The following is a 15,728-nucleotide window of genomic DNA, read 5'->3' as shown; positions in this document are numbered from 1 at the left end:
GTCTATCCATCGAATTGCATCTCATAAATGCTCATCCCCCAAATCTAGGGGCCACCCCATCGCTCACATCTTATTTGCTGACAATTTGCTCTTAATGAGCATGAATCCTGTAGGGCTGCAACAGCTTTTAGACGCTCTACTTTGTTTTACAAAGTGGCATAAACTTGAAATCAATCATGACAAAACAAATGCTGTGAAATTAAGAAAAAAACTAAACACACGTGGATCATGGATGGTCAATTGGTTCCAACTATCCATTGAATCAAAAGACCAATACCTTAGGATGGTATTTGATTTAAGAGGCACTTTCATCCCACAAAGGGACCAATGACATCTAAAGCTCCTTCCTGGATAGAGGATTTTGTTCACTTTCAAGATCACTGCAAGGTCCCATTTTAGGGTCACTACAGAAGTCCATGGTGGCAAAGTTGCTCCTGGCCATCTCGTACTGCTGAGAAATAACAAAAGGAAAGGTGGCAATGTTATTAGATCTGCCAATTGGAAAAGCCTATCGGCTCATCTGCAGGCTTCCAAATCACACATCACAGGCACAACTGCACCTAGACCTGGGCTTAACAAAACAGTAATTGGCTACTAAATGCTCCTTTCTAAAAATGTGCCATAGATTTAGACTGGCAGAGAACCACACTGGCTTCAAATAAACAAGCAGAGTTCAAAATTAATATTCTGACACTTCATATATGATGCTCTGCTGTCGTTGCAAGCCACTGACTTATGGATCACCCAGGCATCAACCGGCGAATTAAAAAAAATACTCAACAGAACCACCAGATTCCTTTCCATGCATGAAGACGAAGCGACTTTGACGCAGCGGGCTCATACCTGGCAAGTCATTAACACCTACAAGTCTTTAAAACCTCAGCCCTATTTTGACCTCAGATTCCAATTCTATGTCAAGCTCAAGCTCATGCACCACTGTTTAGGAATCCAATCAACTTTGGACTAACTACCTACTTGGTTATAATCTGCCAAGATTGCAGAATGCAGACTCTGTGGTGTGGAAAAGGAGACCCTAACACATGTTCTCTGTATTTGCCCAGCAGCGTTACCCAAATGTAGAAGGATTCTGCTTGGTACCTTCCACCAAGCTGCAAGTCTATCTAGTAGGCAAGCCCTCATAGCTGTACTACATCTGGAACACACATGCCTAAGCATCCGGAAGATAGTTTCTAGAAATATTCAAAGCAAGAACAAAGGCCATTGTGGGGAAAAGGAAAACAAATTGTATTATGGGGCACTGGCACACTGTTGATCACTGGTATTTATCAAAAGCAATGCCACTTTAGCAATCCTTGCACAGCAGCAGCTACAGCCCCACCCACCTGACATCTTGAGACCTATTGCGGACAGCAAAAGATGCTGCGGCCGAGCAGGACCGGCTTAGGGGCGGTGCGATCGGTGCCACTGGACCGGGCGCTGACTCGGGGTGGGGGCGCCATGTCTATTGTTTTAAAAGCACCAGATGCCACATTCCTTGCCTCAGCAATTTTCAAGCATCAATAAACATGGCACGATAACACCGGTGATTAATGTTCTTCCTAAAGAGAGACCGGAGCTTTGTCTGGTAGAGGAAGTTTTGACTCATCATAGCACGTTAATATGCCAGCTGCAAAGAACGTGTCCCATTCAGATCACAAAGTGCATACTCTATGAATACGTCAGTGGGTTATCACTTTTGTCAGAGAGATCCTTTTGTTACCTGCAGTTTAAAAGTTAAAATCCTAATTTAGAGCAGTGAACTATTAATCGTCGTCAAAGAGCTGCATGCAAACTGCAAGGAATATATTACAGCTACATGTTTTTTTGCCCAGTCTTTCCTTATCCTAATATTGCAAAGAGGGTTAATTTGGGTAGAAATAAATTATTATTACTAAAGAAAACCCCTAACAATGGTGTTACATTTTAAATTCTGAATCTGTGCTTTTCCAGACCAAGGACTCAAACTATACTGCCTACCAGTATGGATGACATGTGACTCCTACACCTTGTAGGCCTCTGTCTTATGTAACATTTCCATTACACTGATTTACACACATATGATTGTCTCCGTGCAACGTATGTGTGATGTAAAGTGTTCTGACACCTTAAACTGGTATGAATAGCGCTATAAAACTAAATTAATCTAAGAGACAGTGGTTATGGAGACTTGGGGTGCATTGTCAAAGGGTGGTAGTGAGGGAATCCATGGTAAGGTGGTCATAGGGAGGGGCGCCAACAAACATTTTCGCACAGGGCGCCACCAATAATAAAGCCGGCCCTGTGGCCGAGCACCGACACTATATCAAACTTCGCAGTGGCAACGGCGTTCGTCTGGTGGCCGATAGTGCGCAAGCGGTCAGCAAAGGTCGCTGCGGCTGAACACTGACACTTTAACACATTTTGCACAGCCATGGCCACGGCCGAGCACTGACACTTTAATACATTTTGCACAGCCCCACTCATGATCTATCATCTTATTAGAACACGTCGTTCTCGAAAATGCATTTTATGATTCTTTTATCCAAGTGACTGAGCATTCTTACGCTTCTTATCACAGTTTTTCTGTATACTTTTTACAATTTAGTATCGTTTTACTGTAATAAGTTGTAATAGTAGTAATTAACAATGCACAGCAGAAATAAACTTGAACTAATAATTAGGTCTGAACTGGAACTATGCTCTTTTCCATCAATAAACTTGATGTAGCACGAACTCCAAATATATTTCTGTATGTTTTGGACAGTTGCAAATAATATTTTTGACTGAATTTTTCTTTCTTCATAGATCATGGAAAAGCATACAGTTTATACCCCATAAAAGCTTTTATTTTCTTATGCAGTGCGGTATGCAAAATTAAGATTACACGTTTTCCACATTATTTTTCAATTTTTACGTGTCAAACTGTTTCTAGAATTGCCCACTTACTTCATAACATTTATTATCAAAATGCAATCTCAATAGCTTCACCGTTAGTTTATCAATATGTTTGTAAATATATGCCACACTATTATTACAGATGTTATTTGCTTCAACCTTCAGAAACTGAAAAAAGGCTTCGGTTTGTCAATCTTTCTTTCACAGGATTACCAGTTTATGCATTTAAACATTGATTACACCTCTCTACCCACACTCATTGAGAGCCTTGCTTTTCATGGTCATTTTGGTTCCTTGCCTTTCAAATGAGGCTCACTTTTCTGGTCCAACCATTCACAAATGTTGTCCTTCCTTGTAGCTAGAAGTCTTCCTCTACTGAGGTTCATATTGATAGTAAAAGGATCCTTTGTTGCCTACTAGCAGTGAAAAGGCAGAGCCAACTGAGTGTGATGCAACAAGAAGTGAGCATACTCATTTGGTCTACCTTGTCTCGGATGATGAACTCTACCAAATGCTCTGAAGATGATTTTCCAAATTCAACATGTCACAGAAGTAAGGTGACCTCTGATTTTATAGCTGAATGAGCCATACTTACCTTTGCAGCCAATTACCTCCAAATTGCCTACATTGTAACCTCTTTTATCATAGCTGGCTTGAGCCATACTTACTTTGCCATTCAATAACCACCATATTGCCCATTGTGTTGTCTACCTGAACTTTGCATAACAAAGCAAAGCAGAACTCTAACATGGAAATATCACATTGCCCGAATGTCACAAATTTAGCTGAAGGCCATATAGGAAAGGACTGAGTGTGAGTGTGAGGACACACCATTTGGTCAAGACAGATCTAAATATAATAGCATATACTGGACTTTTTAATGCTACATTTAAACAAGCCTCTCATATATCCATCACAGCAGTCTCCATACAGTGTTATAGGCTGAGACTTGAGTGAGTCATCTGTGAGGGCATGAGGCTCCAAGTATGCAGTTTATAAGTAACCATGGGCCATATGTATGAAATTTCCATTTTGCATTTCCTAAATAGCGAATCTCAAGGACTCGCTATTTAGGAAATGCAAAATGGAATGTACAAAAATAGAGATTTCCTAATAGCGATTTCTACAGAGAAGAAATCCCTATTTGAAAATTGTTATTTAAGAAATGCTAAACCATTTGTTCCTGTAGACCAGCCCGTAGGTGTGAATGGCTTTGCATTTCTGAATTTGCGATTTTCAAATAGGAAATTGCAAATTCGGAAATGCAAAACCAGGGGTGCCTATGGGCCTAAGGCCTCCTTTTTATGCATCCCAAAAAAGTGGTGCACATGTAAAGTGTACAAAGCCCTAGGGGCATGTGCGTTCTGCATTACACTTAAAAAATAAATAAATTAAATTGCACTTGATTACCATCCACTTCGAGTCGATGGTAATAGCATTTCGTATATGCCCATTTCACATTTAGAAAATGCTTTATACATGTGCTTAGGAAAGCGCAAATAGGAAATGCCTTTTTGTGATTTCCTATTTAGGGAATCACAAAATGCGATTTCTAATGGGTAGAAATGCAATTCCCTATCTGCCTTTGTACATATGGAAAGGCAATTTAGCATTTCTTAACGGACCGAAATAGCGATTCGGTCCGTTAAGAAATGTTAAATGGTTTCAGACATATGGCCCAATATGCCTGAGATACTGCCATGAAGTTTTTGCAAGAGATGCTGACATTATAATGTCATCATATGTAAATGCAACATCAAACTCACATGTGGGTTCAGCAACGCATTGCAGGAGGCAACACATACTGGGCCAGATGTACAACCCTTCCATTTTGTGAGTTGCAAATTGAAAGGTTTTGTGACTCGCAATTTGCGAACCGCAAAATGGAATGTACAACAATGTCTGAGACACTGTTTGTGATTCCTAAAGGGGTCGCAAATGACCTGCAATATTAATAATTATGAGGCAGATCTCATTTGAAATGGCTAGCACTCCCAGGGATGGTGGCCTGCTGGGATCAGCAGACCACCATGTCTGTGACTGTTCTTTAAATAAAGCTTTTTTTTTTTAATGTAGCCCATTTTCCACAGGCTACTTTAAAACAGTGGGAATACAACATTATAGTTGATGGACAAAGGTTGCTACAGACTGAGGAATTGTTAGCTGATGCAATTTGAATTCTGGAAGATGATTATTGAATGTTTATTGATGATGATTTTCATAATTCGAGCTGAGTGTTTCCAACCTGGGAAGTATGCACCTGCTGTTGATATGGAAATGCATAGATTGTATCGTAATAATTACTATAAATGCCAATAAAAATTATATTTAATAAAAACAAAAAGAAAAATTATCGTTTCTGTTTAATTTTTTAAGAATAGTTAGTCGCCCATGGAACCACTGCCTACTTTAAAAAAATATTATCGCATACATTCACAAAGGGGAAGGAATCCCCTGGGTACACCTTACTCTTTGCGAGTAAGTAGGTGGTAAACTGAGAGTGTTTTGCAACCGCAAATGCGGTCGCAAAACAATGGTACATACCATTTTGACTTGCTATTAGAAAGGAATGCCCTTGGCACGCCCCTTCCTAATAGTGACTTGCAAAGGCTATTTTGTGAGTCACTGAGTCGCAAAATAGCATTTGTACATACCACCACCATTTTTTGCCATCGCCAACTAGCCAATTTCCCATTTGCGACCGCAAAAAATGGTCGTACATCTGGCCCACTATATTTATGCTTTTTATATTATGGCTAAACTCCATGGCATCTGGTAACTGCAACGCTGGCACACAGTGGTACCATTCTTGGAATATCATATCTATCTCACTTGATATGATGACAGCACACACTTGGTGTGCTACTGAAGCATACCAGAGGATGGGTGCATGTCTTGCTAATGATAGTGATACCTTTGGTATGCAAAGTTAGATTCCAGGTCGGTTTTGTTTTAAAAGTGGCTGGTTTTCATCTTCATCCCCACTTGAAAATGTGTGACTGTGGAGCTGCAGCTGCTTTATTGCTGGCCCCCTTCACTCATGTGTGCAGCAAGGAATGGAAGGAGGTTGCTTGTGTGAAGTAAGGGTTCATAGGCACATGTATGCACCAGAGCCTAGGGTTTCCAGTTCATTTTTAGTTGTCTTCATGATCAAATAAGTGTTTTACAAGATTTATAAGTAGTCTAATGTATTTAAAATTATTAGGTTTCCTAGCTAATTAAATCCCCAGATGACCCACACTGCAAAACATTATGGGCAGATTAGGGAAAGCGTAGTGAATCTGCCTAAAAACTTACGGGTAAAGATAATGTTTATGATGAGCTGCTAAGACAAATGTATAGTTAGACTGTGGCTGCTGAATAGATCTCTTAAGAAGGAACTGTTCTTAAGCAAAACAAATAATATTGTCAATTTGCATTAAAATAGTAGTCTACTGATAAAATATCCGTTATAAGTTATGCATGTGTGCCATTTCTTGTCCTTAAGTTCATCTATTCATATTTTTAAAAGTACAGTGGCCCTGTTAGCGTCATCACAACCATGTTCTACCTGAACCAGCTTCTGAAATGGGAGCGGCTGTCTGCGATATGATTAATTTTGATGTGTCCATGGATAGCATTTTCTTTGTTAGAATATTTGTTGAGCATGTAAAATGATTTATGAGCAAACTAATATGTTAAATATGTTAAGTAAAAGCAATCTTTTTTCTCCATTTTGCTGAGGTATAAAAAGGTGTAAAATCTCTGAAAATATGATTTTTCTAAATTCTGTGTTACAGGGACAAAAAAATAATAGCGCAAAACTGCTTCACCCAATTTTATCAATTTGTGCAAAGTGTCTTAAAGTGGCACCAGGAAGTTGAGGGTTGCAGGAGTAGGAATGGAAATTCTATTGTGACAAATTTTCTATACTCATTTTAGCGTTTGCTGTCTAGTGTGAGCACTCTTCTGATCAATACATTGCCACTGCATATTGTGCACGGTTACGCTGTGCCATTAAGGCTTTGGTGATATGTGAACGCAGTTCTTCAGTGCAAATACAATGGCTCTGATATGTTAGCAGCTGAAGCTGCATTTCAGTCTTGGGAGAGGCGACACACCTGAGACTCACATCCCTGATAGCTCCACTCGACCAGCCCCCGCCCATTAAAGGCAGCTTTTCCCTGGTAACGTTATACAGGGCTCTGCACACAGTGCAAGTCGGATCAGTGGACTTTGTCAATGCTTGTTGGACAAAGCTCCTTAATTGCTAAGGCCCAGTTTGTGTTTCTGCACTCAGCAGCATGAGGTGCAGTGAAAGCAGAATATGGGTTAAGAGTACTAAATTTCATCAGGTGAGTTCATTTGCCATTGTTTCTCATTTTATTAACACAACTTGCCTGAGGTAAAGCTTTAATGCAACCTATAAAGATTGTGACTTACACCAATCCTTTTGCAAACTAGAGGAAACATTTTTATGAAGCTCTACATTGCAACAATACGGGTAAAACAAGGCTGAACTAGAAAAGGAATGCCTGACCTCTTCCAAATCACTCTCCTTTTACATTCATGATTAACTTCCAGTTAATGATTACTTGTTATGCTTTTGAAACAAGCATTCATAAACTGTCCTGTGCTTTGGTTGGTTCTCTTTCTAAAAACAGTTGGCCTGCTCGGTTTCCTGGTTAGTCAACGAGATAGGGATTCAGATAATGCAATTTGCAAACTGTGATTTGTTTATGGCAAGTTTCCAGTTTGATATTTTAGTGATGCTCCGTGATTAAATCTTTCTATTGGCTGTATCGGTATGTGTTTGCATTTTGAAAATAGTTGCCTATTCTCTTAATGTATGTGCACTTGCAGTAAATAGTTTAGCCATACTTAGGCCAATGTAGGATTTGATGCAGTGTTAAATGTTTTCAGTGAAACCATTATTTAATGCTTTCCATATTCACTTCATGTCTTCTCTATTGAGACAACAGCTGTGCTAGTTCCCATGCATTCTGAGGCTACTTTTTGGGGCTCTGGCACTTGACTACATGAAGTGGATACACACTATGGCCTAGATTTATCAAGGGCTTGCGTTGCGTCACCCAAGGCAATGCAAGGTAACCAAGCTCTTAAGTCATACAGAGCCACCTTGCATGGCTTGGCGTGACGTGGTAAATCTTGAATAATGCAAAGCAGCGCAAGTCGCTGCCTTGCGTTACTCTGCATGGGGAAGGTATTCCATGGGTGGAACGTGGGTTTTCCCACGCATCCACTCATGGTTTTTGTCCACATTCCTAGATTTACTAAGACTAGTAAACGCGTCAAAATGCTACGCCTTCCCAGGGGAGGCGTAACGAGGAGAAATATGTTCCTTTCTCCTTGTTACTTCCTCTTTCTAAATGCGCTGCATTATGCAGCACACATAGAAAGGGGGAAATGCCTATGGGGATTGTTTTTGTGCAGGAAGGTGTCCCTTCTTGCACAAAAACAATCCTGGCTGTATTCCAGGCAGCCTTGCCGCATGACACCAGTGCAGAGAGAAAGCAGAATGCTCCATATGTTTGTAATTATGGCGCTTTCCTGCTCTTTCCATTGGTGAAGAGCAATGTAGCAAGTTGTCTTGCTGCATTGCATTGCGCAACATGTTGATACATCTGGGCCTATATTGCTTTGTCTGTAGATCATCTACAAGATGGTGATACTTTCCAATCATTTACATGAGTTTGATGGTATAGGTGACCTAGAAGCAAAGGCTTACTATACTTGATCAATACAAATCCACAGGCAAAGTTCTCAGCAGCTCTACTTGAAAATGTGTGAATATTGATGAGTCTGAGATACCATGATACACCCAAGCCCCATATTTTGGGATAACATTACACATGTGCTTAACTAGAATACAACATGGAATGTATGCTATTATTTGACGCATGAAACTTGAAATGTTAACAGGGAGCCGGCTAGCAAGATAGATGGTTAGTGCTTGAAGATGGGGAAACTAGGAGCCTGTTGTGTCACCCAGATCTCTCTGAGACCAATGAGAGTCGCTGTTTAGCCATATGGATGGAGGGCAGATCAATAGTCCACAGAAGAGTAAACACCAGAACATAGATATGCGAGAGTATGAAAATGAGTACCACTGCCACTGATTTCACAATAGAGGCTGATGATGTAGAAGTCAGTCAATGAGAGGAAGACAAACTGGCACTCTGCTGTGTTAGAGGAATGACGCGATACAATGGAGTTGTTCGCTATGGAACCTCTACTGTCTTTCTCGGATGTTTTACTTGTAAAATAGTTCGAGCACAGCTTACACACTTGCTAAAGCCGAAGAAGTGATTGGAAGTGCTTTGTAGGTAAAGAAAGCAAAAAATATATGTTTTTAATGAGAGGAATTTTGTCATTCATGCAACATTTTATTATATTTGCTATTGCAAAAGACTAAAAGGTTTCAGAATTTAGAGAATACTAAAAACAAGAAATATCTAAAGAGAATTATTTCATGTTATACATAAAGGTTCAATCTAACGCATTTAGCAGCAGTATTTAGAATTCACCGAGCCAAGTGGAAGTCTGTCACCCTTGTTACAAGAAAAGATGATCAAATCTGGTCCTATCACTTACAATCGACAAATATGATTTTCAGAGCAATCGTTCCAGTATTACACATAACAGCTATAATGGCTTCAGTAATGGCTCTCTTCTTCTGGGCACCGGATTACAGAACAGGGCCTACAGACAGTTGCTCTGTTGAGCACTCCCATTGGATATTCCCATCGTAGACCCAGACGGCAATTAGCTAAGCAAAGAAAAATGTGTTGTCTGAATTGCCTACAGAGGGAGAAAGTGATTTTCAAGATGGTGCTGCAGTCTGTGACCCCCAAGGTACACGCACAGTTGGCATGTACTGTAGGGGCCTTTTCCAGCTTTCCTACATCTGTAATATGGACCCAGTGCATTTGAAAAAAGAGTCACTAATTTTCATGGAGCCAAGCTCCATTTAATTGAGGGGGCACCTATTTTACATTGCATGAGGTAGAACGTGTATCGGCCCAATGGATATTACAGATACTAGATTCTGCAGTCCCCTGTGTAATATGAAGGTGCCCTAGGAGAAATTAGACAGAAGAGTCCAATCTGATGTATTACACAATGGCAATATGGCCTCAGGTGTCTCTAGGAGCTCCTATTTCCTAATTGTATTCTTACATTCTTATCACTAAATTACAGCCCAAGATGAAAAAGAGGTATTTGCTATTTGCTATTGAATACTCAGGATCTTGATCCGAACTTGGATCTGAAATTGCCTTATTGATCAAAGGACCTTCAGAATGAGGCAACGCCATTCTTTACGCTAGCTCCCGCAGGAGCGTGATTCACAACCTACGTCTCAGACTGGCTCAATAATACAAAGGGGCACTGAAATATCATTCATCGATATCTATAATGGTATCCTAGAGGTGTTGTTAAATGGGTCTCTATAAGTATAACAATATTTTAGTGGTTTTGTTAAATGGGCCCCTTTACATGGGTCGCAAAAATCACTAGTCTCAATATATGTTCCAGGTTTATGAATACAGGTGGCTAAGTAGTCTGCACATGCTGGGGATATATTATTAAATCTCCTGGAAACATTGGATGCAGTAGGACATTTAACACTGTTAGATTGCTGAATGAGTATGATTTCTATGGGGGCTTTAGTTAGGCAGAGTACATTTTTCTAAACTACAACACAAAATAGAGAAAAACACATTTTAAGTATATTCATATTTTGTACATTTTCAAAATGTACAACTTCAAAAAAGAATATCCTAATTGCCATTTCCAATGAACAAAAATGTGTAACTAGAGCCACACTACAATTACCCCAACTAGAATAGTTAGCCCCCTTCCAATGGCCCCCATCTCACCTCCACCAACCTCTCTTTCTATTAGACCATCTATCTTCTATTCAGGGCCGGACTGACTACCGGGCGTTTTGGAATGCTGCTGGGCTGGGGGCTGATTTCGTTGATGGGGACCTGCGTGTACTGAACGAAATTCGTTTTGCTTTAATTATTTCGAAGGACATGCAGGTCTCCATGAACGAAATTAGCCCCCACTGCAGTAAAATCAGCCCCCTGCTCGGCAGAATTCCAAAACGCCCGGTAGTCAGTCCGGCCCTGCTTCTATTTGAGAACTTTTTCTGCAATGTGGTGGACCTGCACACTTTTAACAATTGCTGTATTAGCAATCTTTGGCCAAGTAGATCACCCGAGGCCCCCAAGGTGTCAAAGATTTCTTATCCTTCTTCTTTATGTTATTATTTCCCTACTTTATTTTCTATCTCAAGTAGGGGCCATGTCTTTGGCCACTAAGTCTCCTTATTAGTAAATGCTCTTTTACCCCATTTTCTCATAGTGTTATGCGCTTGCATGTTCTCGAATACAGGTGTTGGATTGGTTCTGAGAGGATGTTCAACAATACCACTTCCGACAATGTTGCTAGCTGCCTTCAGTGACCTCCATGACCACGTTTAAGATGCTGTCCAAAAATGTTTCAACCTTAGGGCAGAATCATAATACGTGTTTTATGTGTGCTATGCTTCCAAAGCCCCTTCTTTATGTAACCAGACATTTTGGATTGATCTTCTAAAGTTATGCTCTTGTCAAATGTAACATATTTGATATTTTGTAGGTGGTTTCACAAGCTCATGTGTGGCTAGCAAATTTGGTGTTTCACTAAAAAGTGTCCTGTCATCATTGGTCTGTGTGTAATTGTATATGTAAGTCTTTCTCCAAAGCCAGTTGGAACCATGCCATGTATGCCTGCTACCAGTATCCTGTAGAGTTTTGCTATTGCATGAGTGGATGTGCGCTAAAGATACACTTTTCCTTTCTGGTTAAAGCCCTAGTCACTGTGGACCCCACCTAAGGTTGGAGTACCCAGTGTCAGACCTAAGTATATCTAAATTGCTCTTTTTCTGACATGAATTGCTTGTTTGATATCTTTCAGTTCTCCTTTGTCAAACATATCTCCTAGCCTGAAGTAGCCCTACATCCACACTCAAAAGATCTCTCTCTTTATTGCAGGCATAAAATCTGAGTCCTGCTACAGTGGTGTGAAGGATGATAAATAAGTTGATATCTTGGCACGTTTTCCCAATTTGTCCCATGTCTTTATGCCCATGCTGAGGAGTAGAGATCTCATGGAAACTCTACCATCCAGAGCCACTGTGGTAGGCCAATCATACAATGCTCTAGGAAGAACTGTCATTTTAATTTCTGTAGTTTGGCACATTGGTGACACCACAGGCAAGTGTCAATACTGAACTAAAGCTTGTCTATAAAGTGATGTAAACTTTTTTTAGCATGGTTCTCTCCAAGGCGTTTGCTATGTCTTTACCCAACTATTGAACATGTGATACAGAACATTTAAATGGGGTTATACATTGAAAACGTTTTATCCAGTAATACCCCAAGACCCTCTGATTTCATAGAGTTAATGCTGGAGCCTACCAGCCTCTTAAAGAGATCTCATTTCCAGAAAAGGCTCTCAGTTGAAGCCCATTATCCCTTGGGCTATTTATGATCATCTTTCACCCAAAAATCTTTTGGCTATCACAGTTAAAATTATTTTATTTCCTGTAGGTTTCTTACTCCTTATTTAGGGTGCATTTAGCCCTATGTGTTAGGTATTAAATTTCTTGCATTACAGCTTCAAAATAAGTAGTATTATTGGCTACAAAATGTATACTGATACAAGTTCCATTAAAGAATTCTGTAAGCGGTACATATGTTACATTTGGGAAAGAAATCTAACCATATATTTTTCTTGGTTTTTTTCATTTTTAGGAAAGAATTCATGACAGTCCTTCTCCGACTCCATCTATGGAAGACAATCAGAGGCCAGGAAGCCATGGCTCTTCTCATCAGAGTAGTAGTGTATCCAGTTCTCCCTCCCAACTCGACAACATACAGGACAGAATTGGTTGGTACTTTTTCCTTCACTACCTTGGAAACCTGTATATCATGTAGGAAGGTACGCTTATCATTTGGTAGGAATAGGAATGCATCGAAGGTTTGAATCTGATGGCATGATTTAGAGTGTGATAGACATGGTTCTCTGTCACAAAAGCAACTGAGTACCCTGCACACCAAACTGTTGGTCTACTCCCCTCATTTAGAGGCAGGCATAGTTTAACGTTTCCATTAGAGGAGCCCCTGTTTACTCCATCGACAGAAAACATACTCTTATGGCCCGACGGAGTACGGCCATCAGATTAGGGGCAGACAGAGTAATTGCCTGCTCTATTTACAACAGACAGTGTATGTTTTTTTTTCTGTCCCTCACAGCCAGGAATACCTTGAAAGTGTGACAGACATAACTCAATCCTCAGACAATGTGAGAACGATAATTAATTTTTGGGTTTTCAGAAACAAATTCCTGCTTTGGGAATTTGTTTCTGAAAAACAAAAAATTGTAAAAGTTTGGTGGACAGCCATCAACACTGACAGCTGCCATCCACCAAACCTTTTAGCTTGAAGGGAACCACCAAGATGGTGCCTGCTAGTCTGGGGGTGATTTCTAGATCTGGCATAGGGCAGTCTGTCAGGATGGTGGAGTTATTGTCCCTTGTCACCCGGATGGACAATACTCTGTTTGGCAAGTCTAAATTGGCCCCAAAGACATACAATTTCTCAGTCAATGCTTTACAGATTTAGGGTCTGTATTAGAGTTTGGTGGACAGGTTACTCCATCACAAACATAGCTGACATCCTATCTACCTTATTACAAAATCATTGTATCCTATGGCATTTGTAATAAGGTGGATGGGATATCTGTCACGTTAATATCGGTCTATCAAATGCTAAATCAGGCCCTTTATTATTAGCAGTGCTCTGTATAAATGATCTAACACAGACACTGCTGAAAACAGCCTTTCAATACATTTTGAATATACTATGGTACCCATTTAAAATATACATGATTTTATTTAAATGAAAGGAAATGGCTCTACATAATGTTTCATGGTTCTAGAAGACAATTATCCCTTATATGCAGAAGCATGTATTGCGAAAGCTCCATCCTTTTGATGTCCATAGTCTTCCAGCAGATCTACATGCAGCAAGACATTATTATGAACAGTTTCACCAGAAGGAATCATGTGGTACTTCAAGCACATACCCTCCGGTACAATATTTTGTTTGGTTTAGGGTAAAAAAGCCTTTTATGCAAACCCCAACTCTGTGCCAATGATCACATTTACAGAACCTGATATATAAAAAATGTAAATCTTTAACTGGGTTGCAAGGAAGAGATTTGAGGGTGGGCTCTTGCTACTGAGATCTTTTGTTGCATCACATTGCTTTTATCAATGAAGTGCTCTTTATACACAGTGCTATCAATTATGCAGTCAGTTGACATTTCTGATTAAATGAGTCTTGTGCACCAAAATGGTTCTTCTTCGCTTGTGTTTAGTTACAGGAAAATTACAATATTTTCAAGGCTCTGCCATGCTCCCTTTAAGTTTACTCATGCCAATTGCATATCTTCTATACTTGACTCTTCTGACAGAGCCTTGTGAGACAATGCTGTTTGAAAAAGAGCCTCTTTAAGTGCTTAACTTGTGCCGGTCATTGCAGGTGCTTGGCACAGGCACTCATTTTTGGCCTAGAACAAATTTTGTAGGTCTTGCTTACCACAGCGCATGCACTGTAATGTGAGCCCTATTGTTTAATGTTCAGTGGGATTACAACCGACCCACAGAATACTATTTCATGTTTTTGTTATTATTCTCATTTGCAAAAATGTGATTGCTTAGGTTCCGTAGGTTTCCTTTGCTTTCTTGTGTTAGTACATCTCTTCACAGCATGGAGCAAGTACATGTGTTCTTCTTTGCCCTTGTTGTTACTCATCTTTTTGCAATGCACTTTTTTTTTTCAAATAAGCATTTTAGTCTTATTCCTGTATGCAATAATGCGACTATGCTACATCTACACCCAGTCTCTTCATTTCTTTTTCCCATACTCTCCAACTATGTAAAATGCTTTTTTTAAAATTTAGACATTCACAATTTACTTTGTCAGAGCACGCATTTTTTTTAAAAAAAAAAGCTTTTCTGCAATTCATTTCCTGAATGGTCAATCTGCTTTCTTCTTTTAACACAAGCATACTATACACACATGAAGATTGCCAATGCGTGTATTTGCATGTCTTTTAACACCATCACAAATTATTTTTTTTAAAGTGACCCAGTTCCAAAGCCTGCAGCACTGGCCATAAGGCCAGCCAGGTCCTCTGACCTACACCACTCTCCATATACCTCATCTCTTCCATGCGCTTCTCCACCTCCCTCCATGTTTTATTTTAAACCTGCCGTGATCTGGTTTCCAGTTACTTTTCATTAGCAAACTCAATAGGTTCTTAAACAGTGACCTGTTGACTTTGCCAATGCTTGTTAACTGTAATAAGCGTAGGCATGATCCCATCCATTTAGGGCTTGACCTGCCATCTGTGCCCTACTAAACCACTTCATCATTTCAATGCCCTACTGCTTGAGCAGGTTCATACCTGCCAAGTTTTCTCTACACATTTGTGATTGTATCCTATTTCTATGTTTGAAGTCTCCGTACATATGACATTGTGTTTGTCCCATGTGTGACTATTGATTGATTATTCAAGTGCTGGCATCTGGCAGGAGCCCCTTAGTAGCAGAGTTGTTGATTAGTGAAGTAGTTTGAGAAAAACCCTAGTCCTACTTCAATGACGTGCTTGTGTTTGCTTATGTATCTCACCATGGTTGCCAAGTTTCTCAGGTCCATGCGTGATGTGCAGCTCTAATCACATCTTTTCCATTGAATTCTGGGAATTGTAATTGCATTTTTATAGTGGAATAAAGTAAA

At 39.9% G+C, this 15,728-nt stretch overlaps 1 protein-coding gene across 9 annotated transcripts in view; it reads left to right on the top strand.

The window, feature by feature from the left end:
• The window catches only part of DACH2 (dachshund family transcription factor 2), an 839,221-nt gene that overhangs the window by 672,596 nt on the left and 150,897 nt on the right, over positions 1–15,728 (top strand). For all 9 annotated transcript variants that reach the window (XM_085607797.1, XM_085607794.1, XM_085607793.1 and 6 more), the window contains one exon: positions 12,678–12,813. In XM_085607797.1, the coding sequence (XP_085463923.1) occupies positions 12,678–12,813 (136 nt within the window). The remainder of the gene's footprint in view (positions 1–12,677; positions 12,814–15,728) is intronic.

Source organism: Triturus cristatus, chromosome 5_2 (genome assembly GCF_964204655.1).
Source record: "Triturus cristatus chromosome 5_2, aTriCri1.1, whole genome shotgun sequence".
Lineage (NCBI taxonomy): Eukaryota > Metazoa > Chordata > Amphibia > Caudata > Salamandridae > Triturus > Triturus cristatus.
Note: the sequence above shows the minus strand (reverse complement) of the source record. Positions and strands in the feature narration are given on the sequence as shown.